Genomic DNA, 9,121 nt, shown 5'->3' on the forward strand with positions numbered 1-9,121 from the left:
ATGCAACTGAATAAGTTTAGTCTAGTGTAACTGGTAATTTACATCTATCTTAGTCTTTTCTTGACCGCTGATACAGTACCAAATGTTGGACACACCTGAATGGATGTATTGTATTATATCTAATCGCATACACTTATATGACTCAGATTGTATTTCATCATTAAACATTTTTAAAATAAATTTATTATGAATTGAATTTATGTAAAATATTACATTATAGGAATATAATAGTGTTGTATATATAAAATATATAATATTAATTTTACAACAATATAGGCCTAATTATATTAATATTTTCAAGATATGTTTTATATACAATATATAATAAAGAAGAGCATCCAGCCAGCAGCTAATTGCTTTCTAGAATATTTTAAATATATTTTTAATATATTTTCTAAATCTGTGTGTGTGTGTGTGTGTGTGTACTGTGTGTGTGTGTGTGTGTGTGTGTGTGTATACACTCACCGGCCACTTTATTAGAAACACCTGTTCAATTGCTTGGTAACACAAATTGCTAATCAGCCAATCACATGGCAGCAACTCAATGCATTTAGGCATCTAGATGTGGTGAAGACGACTTGCTGAAGTTCAAACCGAGCATCAGAATGGGGAAGAAAGAGGATTTAAGTGACTTTGAATGTGGAATGGTTGTTGGTGCCAGACGGGCTGGTCTGAGTATTTCAAAAACTGCTGATCTACTGGGATTTTCACACACAGCCATCTCTAGGGTTTACAGAGAATGGTCCGAAAAAGAGAAAATATCCAGTGAGCGGCAGTTGTGTGGATGAAAATACCTTGTTGATGTCAGAGGTCAGAGGAGAATGTGCAGACTGGTTAGAGATGATATAAAGGCAACAGTAACTCAAATAACCACTCGTTTCAACCAAGGTATGCAGAATATCATCTCTGAACGCACAACACGTCAAACCCTGAAGCAGATGAGCTACAGCAGCAGAAGACCACACCGGGTGCCGCTCCTGTCAGCTAAGAACAGGAAACAGAGGCTACAATTCGCACAGGCTCACCAAAATTGGACAATAGAAGATTGGAAAAACGTTGCCTGGTCTGATGTGTCTTGATTTCTGCTGCGACATTCAGATGGTAGGGTCAGAATTTGGTGTAAAGAACATGAAAGCATGGATCCATCCTGCCTTGTCTCAACGGTTCAGGCTGGTGGTGGTGGTGTAATGGTGTGGGGGATATTTTCTTGGCACACTTTGGGCCCCTTAGTACCAATTGAGCATTGTTTAAACGCCACAGCCTACCTGAGTATTGTTGCTGACCATGTCCATCCCTTTATGACTACAGTGTACCCATCTTCTAATGGCTACTTCCAGCAGGATAATGCACCATGTCACAAAGCTCAAATCATCTCAGACTGGTTTCTTGAACATGACAATGAGTTCACTTTACTCAAATGACCTCCACAGTCACCAGATCTCAATCCAATAGAGCACCTTTGGGATGTGGTGGAACGGGAGATTCTCATCATGGATGTGCAGCCGACAAATCTGCAGCAACTGTGTGATGCTATCATGTCAATATGGACTAAAATCTCTGAGGAATGTTTCCAACACCTTGTTGAATCTATGCCACGAAGAATTAAGGCAGTTCTGAAGGCAAAAGGGGGTCCAACCCGGTACTAGCAAGGTGTACCTAATAAAGTGGCCAGTGAGTGTGTGTGTGTGTGTGCATGTTTATGTGGTTTATGAGGACACAAATGTATATAATGACATGGGTATGACAGAGGTATTACAATATGAAGGTGGTTTATGAGGACTCTGTCTATGTCCCCGTAATTCAAAAGGCTTAAAAAACATACTAAATTGTGTTTTTTTGAAAATCTAAAAATGCACAAAGTCTCCTGTGAGGGCTAAGTTTAGGTGTAGGGTTGGTGTAGGGCAATAGCACACACAGTTTGTTCAGTATAAAAACCATTACGCCTATGGAGAGTCCCCTTAAACCACAAAAACCAACGTGTGTGTGTATATATATATATATATATATATATATATATATATATATATATATATATAGATACATACATACATATTATATATAGCATATATAATGAAAAACATATTTAATGTGTTTAATACGTTTTATTGAATTTTTAAAGAATTTAATAAGCATAAAACACTTTTTTTAATCTATAAATCATTTTATTATCTATTGCATGCATTAGTATGTACATTAGTATAAGTTTTTACATTTAAAATAGTAAAAAAGGAAAAACATTTACAAAATATTTTAGAATAAAGTCATTCAAAGTGTTGAAGTATTAAAAAAAATTCTAAAGCTCTCTCTTTACTGTATGCACATTATGAAGTCATTCGATAGTTTTAAATAAGCATAAAAAAATCTAAAACTATACATACACACACACACACACACACACTGTTTTGGCCAATTTTCCATTTAAATAAATAAATGAATACTTTTTTTTTCTAAAACATAAAAAGAATGAGTAGGTGAGTCCAAACATTTGACTGCAAGTGCTTTTAAGTACATTTAATTGATTGACCTAAAAATGCACATTAACAGGTTTATTTCAGAATAACTATCTTAAAGTCTTGACCTATACTTTTCCCTGTTCTTGTGTCCCTAACAGGTAAAAGCATCTGTTGGCTAATGGCAATGGTGTTTCACGCATCGCATAGTGCAACACTATCCTCTAGTTACTCATCAGTTTGGTCCCAATCTGAGAGTCGCTGAGTGACTGCACTTCCCCAGGCCGAGTCTTATCAGTAACACGACTCCTCACACTCTGTTTATCTTTACAAACCCACGCTTTGTACCTGATCTCTGAACTATTTGGAAATTAAAAAGCATGAAGCCGCACAAACAATTATATTTTCCACATCCATCCATTGTATAGATAAATGCATTGATTTTAATGAACCAATGCATGATTTCAAAACCCCTCACCTTACATAACGTCCTTTTCCCGGGAATCTTGGGCAAGGATTAGGTGTCAGATGTCAGTAGAAAGTGATATTTCCTCTTCCTGCTCTGGGAAAACAGGATTAGATTAGATTATCATATTGGATTAGATTAGAATAATTTTAGTTAAACCTCTTGCATAGAAGTCTCAACAGTCCGTGTTATGATGAAGCTCTAGTTTAGCTTGCTGAGTTTAAACCTCTGATTATGTTTTTTTCCTCACAGGAGGAGGACTAGAAGAACATCAGCACCCTTTGAGACCCCCACAGAGAGGCATGCTGGCCAATCCCTGCCCCAGGGCATCCTCACCTCACATACAGGAGCCTGGCACCTGGGAGATGGGAAAGGTGAAGGGTGAGGGCCCCCAGGGGCCCCGCAGTCAGCCTGGACCTTCAGCAATGGGGCATCACCGTCAGCATGCAGATCAGAGTCCACCTGTGAGGAAAATATTCAAGATTTACTACACGACACATAATGGCAAAGGTCAAGAAAATAAAAAATAGGCATAAATTCTGACTACTTATGTTGTCTTTTAAATGCAAGAATAAAAAGAGATCAAACAATATCAGAAATGATCAAATGCACCAATTATAGAATATTTACACAAATAGAAGAAAAAGAAGAATTCCAACAACACATATACTGACAGAAAATAAAAAAGGATACAGTTCATTGAATGCACTTAGATATTATTTGTTTGTTTATGAATGAATGCATGACAAAATGCCCCAAACTGTTACACCATAAGTTGCCACAGTGGAATCTGCCATTAAAAAGATTATTATAACAAAATTTAGCAGCAAAAAATCAAAAACATCCAATAAATAAATAAGCCAACCAATATTATAATTAATAAATTATGATGAAAGGCATTTTAAACACATGACAGCTAGCTCCATGACGACGAACCTTTAGGCTAATATCGATTTTCATTATATACTGTAGCAACTTGCAAGACACAGATAACCTTAAAAATATGATGACAGCCTGCTCGAATTTTAGATTAAAGGACAGAACTCCTTTGATATTGACAGGAAATCATAGAATCTGAGGTTAGTCCATGTTAAGATTACCTGTACGAATTAACGTGTAGTAGCCTAATCTTTCCTCATGTCACATTAGCATTAGCAAATTCACATTATTGTAATTTTAGCATCGGCTATCATCAGGTATCGATGCTTGATGACATCGGTATCAATCTGTAACACGTGATGAGAGCTTCATAATCCTGCGGTTTGCACAATAATTCATGCAAATGGACAGAAACAAGCGATTATGAGGTTGAATTAAAAAAAAAAAAAAAACAGACAGTTATTTTCTGTTGCTTTAACTGCAATTGTACATTTCTGCTTGTCTATTATGGGAAAGTGCGTCGAGAAATTTTAATTAACCCTCGGTATTTTCAAAATAAATAGGCCTAAATAAAAAGTCAACATTAAAAAAATTAAATAAAAGCATCTCACATGAGAAAACTTTGAAATAAATAGAACCATAGACCCTTACATAATGATTAATTAATGATATTTAGAAAATAATGATTGACCCTCAGTTTTTTTATATAAATTAATAAGGCTAATTGCATGCCATTTGGTCTCATTTATGTCCAATGCAATTGCATGTTGTTCTCACCACAGATATATTGTCACTATGAGAATCTATCTGCAATAGTGGAACAACAATGTCCTTTGTTAGAACAAAGGCACATGGAGGGAAATGCACTTTGAGTGCTTTCATTTGCTCTGTGTTTTCACTAGAGAGCAGCAGGGTGTCTCTGGTGATGCCAGATCCATTTGCGTTCCAGCACCGTGGACACGAATCTCCTGTCAGTTCTGCTTTATCCCAGACAACAGAGACAATTCAGTTGTATTGCAGTAAAGCCTATGTGTTTGTCTCTTTGATATGGGACCTGGAGTAGACTGACTTTGAAATAAGACCATGAACAGAAACCAAAAAGCCAGAAAAAACATAAAAAGTTTGTGGCACAATCCTCTAAAATGAACTTCACTCCTAAAAATCAAGATGAGAAGTAGAACAAAGGGGTTTGCAGTCTGATGCAATACTGGAACCTTTATAAATACAAAAAATGTTCTGTTTGTTAGAAAACTGGTTTAAAATGCTTTAAAGAACCCAGAAATGTTAATCTGAAGAATTTAAAATGATGCAATAAGAACTTGTTTAATCTCCAAAGAACCATCTCAAGAACCTAAGAGCCACTAGATTTTGTTTTAAAGAGTGAGGATGATGAGAACCTTCCAGCATCCCAGTTATCAGGGAACCTTCTCAGAACATTCTGGCAAGGTTCTCTTAAAATTATGAACAAACGTTCTTCGGTTATCTGGTCTCTAGTAACATTCTGAATTAAAGTCTCCTCTAACATTCATAACCAAGAAAAAATAAAAAAATTAAATTAAAAAAAATGTTCTAAGAACATTCAGAAATAATGTTTTCATAACTTAAAGGGATATAGTTCACCCAAAAACGAAAATTATTTCATCATTTACTCACCCTCAAGTACTTCCAAACCTGTATGAATGTCTTTGTTCTGCTGAACACAAAGGAAGATATTTTGAAGAAAGTTTGTAATCAGGCTGTTTTGGGGCACCATTGACTTCCATAGTAGGAAAAAAAACTATGGACTATGGAAGTCAATGGTGCCCCAGAACTGCTCTGTTTCCCACATGCTTCAAAATATCTCCCTTTGTGTTCTGCAGAATAAAGGCATTAGACAACTATCCCTTTAATGTTAATATTCACCAAACATGGGATTTTTATACACCATTAAACAAGCCAGTGTAAATAAAAGCTCCCAGACAAACAGCTGAACTTTTGAACTCTCCAGATAATGAAGCTGTGATGACTTGTCTAAATCGGCTGTATGCAAAGTGACAAGCGGAAACTGTCTCAGTCTCACCTACTGTTTTCATGCAGGTCAGACTGGACATGAGTTAATGGTAGAAGGGGAAGCTGAATCTCTAGATAAACCGGTGGATCATATAAGGCTATTTACACCATCACCCAATTGAGTCTGTGCCATTCAATGCCAGAGCTTGTACAGTAAATAAACGGGCTGAAAAAACTTCCCTGAGATAATGAGGACAGCGAAGAGTTAAATGTGTCTGGCTTTTTGCAGAAAGCAATTAGGAGAGGACACAGCGGGGGCACGGATTAATTCAAACGCTCGATTAAACCTGAAATTCTTTTGATAAATAATTGTCAACTCAATATGTTTGCTGGAGTTGAGCTGTTATGGGAAAAAGATGGGCGCTGATTAAATTACCTTGAAATGTAGGGTTTCAGAAAGAACACAACACATTTGCACTCAAAATTTCAAGTGTAATCTGATCTTTCAATGCTACTGTTCAAAACTAAACTGTACTTTAGTGCAAAAGCTAATTAAAAGTTGTCAGTAAACTGCCTGTTTGATTGCAGCCATCCACAAACAAACTATATATAATTGCGAGTGACTGTAAACAAACTGCATAAACAAGCAAACATATCTTAATTGCTGTTACAGGCTTGTGCATCTCTGCGGCCACCCGCTGATCGCATGGGAACACACTGAGATGCACTCGGTGTTTGCGTTTGTTGTGCCATTGAGCAGAAAAATGGGAAAACATCATAAACAGCAAATAAACAGAAATCAAAGCTACAGATATTTCAGATATATGCACGTTTATTTACAAATCAAAAACATTCCATTTAAATAAAATATATCTACATTTGTTTTACAAAAAACTGAAGGCACTTGTTATGGTGGCCTAGGAAATAGACGTGTGGACTTAAGTATCACAGTTTGGTGCGAGGTTACCATTTATTCATAGCAGAATAAATGTAAATGCTGCAAACCCACTTGCTGATGCATCCCAAAACAACAGACAGTCTGAATGAAAATGAACTGTGTGACTGAGGTGAGTGTATAGAAATGAAGTCTAATGTAAAACTGTCCATGTACTCACAGAGCACATTAGAGGTTCACAAACTCTAAACTTCTGTTCCGTCCCGGTTGTATATGAGGTTATTGACACTGAAATGGTTGGAGAGCGAGTTGATCAAGCCACTGTTGTGATGGGACGCTGAGTAGTAGTTCAGTCTGTTGGTGTTGAGATGGCCTGGTTCTGATGGAGGGGCAATTTCATGTCCAGACATGCCGTGCGTAAAATCCCCCAAGAGTCCAGAACTGACGTCTCTGCTTCTGATCCCGTTGCTGTTTCCAGCCATTATCGAGTTCATGTTGCCGATAAAGTTATTAAAACACGGGCTGTGATCAGCGGACGGTGAGGGGGACGATTTGGGTTCGCTTGAGGTCGGAGAGTTCTGGAGGCTCTGCGGGGACGCGCTCATCAGACTCACCGTGTCCGCCAATTTGAGCGCGTCCTCGGACTTTACCGACAGGCTACTGGCGGTTCCGTCAGCTCGTCTCTTCCTCTTCCTTCTGAAGTTGCCGTTATCGAACATTTTCTCGCAGTTGGGGTCCAAAGTCCAGTAATTTCCTTTCCCTTAAGAAATAAACGGGAAAATATGTTAGCATTGCAGTAAAATCTAGTGCGTAATTATGCACGACAAACTAATTCGATTTTTTTAATAAAGAGCATTCAAACTTACCAGGGTCATCCTCATCCCGCGCGACTTTCTTGAAGCAATCGTTCAAGGAAAGATTGTGTCTTATAGAGTTCTGCCATCCGGCTTTGCTTTTCTTATAAAAAGGAAAGTTGTCCGCAACATAGTGATAAATCTGACTGAGCGTCAGTTTCTTATCATGCGCGTTCTGAATAGCCATCGCAATCAGCGCTGAATAGGAATAAGGCGGTCTAACCATCTTGAAAAGTTCTTGTTGACTTGAAATGGACAGCCAACCGAGATCCGCGCTTCCGAAGCCGGTGGGAGGAGGAAGAAACTGCCGCTGGTTCGACCCAAATCCTGACTGAATGTAAGAGCCTCCGTTCGGACCAGAGAGATAGGGGGATGAGGTGATACCTGGGCTGTTCATCCACAGGTACGGGTTGGCTGTGGCTGAGGTGTATTCGCCGAGTCCGTAGCTGGATGGATGCGCAGGTGGCCTCTGCGCGTGGTGGTGGTGGTGGTGGAGGTTCTGTTGGTACATGCTGAAGTTGGTGTCGCAGTACACGGTCATGTCCAGGATGTCCTGCGCGTTGTGGTGCTGGAGGGGACTGGTCTGCTGACTCGACGGCTGCTGTCCGAACGCGTTCATAATCCGCTCTCCCTCTAGAAACACGAGTTTCACCGATCAAACCCGCTGAGTGTGCTCGTCTCCGAGCGTTTACTCGAGAGTGCCCGAGTGCGCGTCAGGGGAGGGGTATTTAACCTGTCCAGGGCGCATGAAGCGAATGAACTGTTGGTTGGCAACCCCACCCACTGTCACACTTCTCCTCATTTAACTTCATCCAATATGCATCGATCTGGCGTCGAGGTCTTTCATATGATAAGCATCCAAGATTCAAGCTGAACCAAAAAAGTGTTTAACTAAAGATTAAAATCTGGGATACTTGCTCATTTAAAAAAAAATGAAAATAATAATAAATTAAAACTTTCTGTGTAGATACAATCCTTAAAGTATCGACTACAAACAAATAAAACAAAGCTTAGGCTACTGAACCTTTCAACGCTAATGACCAGAGGGGAGAAAAGGTACAGTTTGTACAATAGTGGAAATTATGGCGTTTGTCAATGAAATTAGACGTTTAGTTTGGACAGAAGGTAATGGTGTATTATCATCACTTAACATAACATTAGTCTAGTTGGATGAAACTCCCCCACCCCCATCCTATGGAAATGTACAGTAGGCTACAGCTTATATCACGCGAACTCAACGAAGTTTCCCTTGAATTTACAAATGGATACGGCAGAAGAATCAGAATGAACAGAAGTGGGAAGTTTTAGGAAAGGTCTTCAGTTAATCAGCTTTTGCATGAATACATTAGGCTACGTATCATTTAGGCCTAGTTACATCGTATAGGTCTGCACAGGACATTTCGAGAACAACTAAACAAACAAATACAAATGTGAAAAATTAACTATTATGGTCTACTCTGGAAATATTTGTCTCACTAACTATTGTAGACATAAATATAATTAATGAAAAAAATGAGGAATTATAAAATATTTGTATATATTAAAAAATTAATCTTTCAGTCAATCTTTTTTAGTCTTTTCAATAGTA

At 38.3% G+C, this 9,121-nt stretch overlaps 1 protein-coding gene across 1 annotated transcript; it reads right to left on the bottom strand.

Moving 5' to 3' along the window:
* Window positions 1-6,601: 6,601 nt before the first annotated feature.
* LOC306857449 (forkhead box protein I2-A-like) lies at window positions 6,602-8,167 on the bottom strand. The gene is made up of 2 exons (XM_079397400.1): window positions 7,546-8,167; window positions 6,602-7,439 (listed from the first exon to the last, which is right to left on the bottom strand). Exons 1-2 carry the CDS (start codon window positions 8,150-8,152, stop codon window positions 6,925-6,927), a joined length of 1,122 nt encoding a protein of 373 aa, XP_079253526.1. The 5' UTR covers window positions 8,153-8,167; the 3' UTR covers window positions 6,602-6,924.
* Between the last annotated feature and the right edge of the window lie 954 nt (window positions 8,168-9,121).

This window comes from Barbus barbus (genome assembly GCF_936440315.1).
Source record: "Barbus barbus genome assembly, chromosome: 38".
NCBI lineage: Eukaryota > Metazoa > Chordata > Actinopteri > Cypriniformes > Cyprinidae > Barbus > Barbus barbus.

Bases quoted from the DNA above. Each gene is read 5' to 3' on its own strand.
- LOC306857449 (XM_079397400.1), bottom strand. From the start codon at position 8,152: ATGAACGCGTTCGGACAGCAGCCGTCGAGTCAGCAGACCAGTCCCCTC. The intron at 7,440-7,545 runs GTAAGTTTGAAT...TTATTTCTTAAG, and splicing joins GCGGGATGAGGATGACCCTG to GGAAAGGAAATTACTGGACT.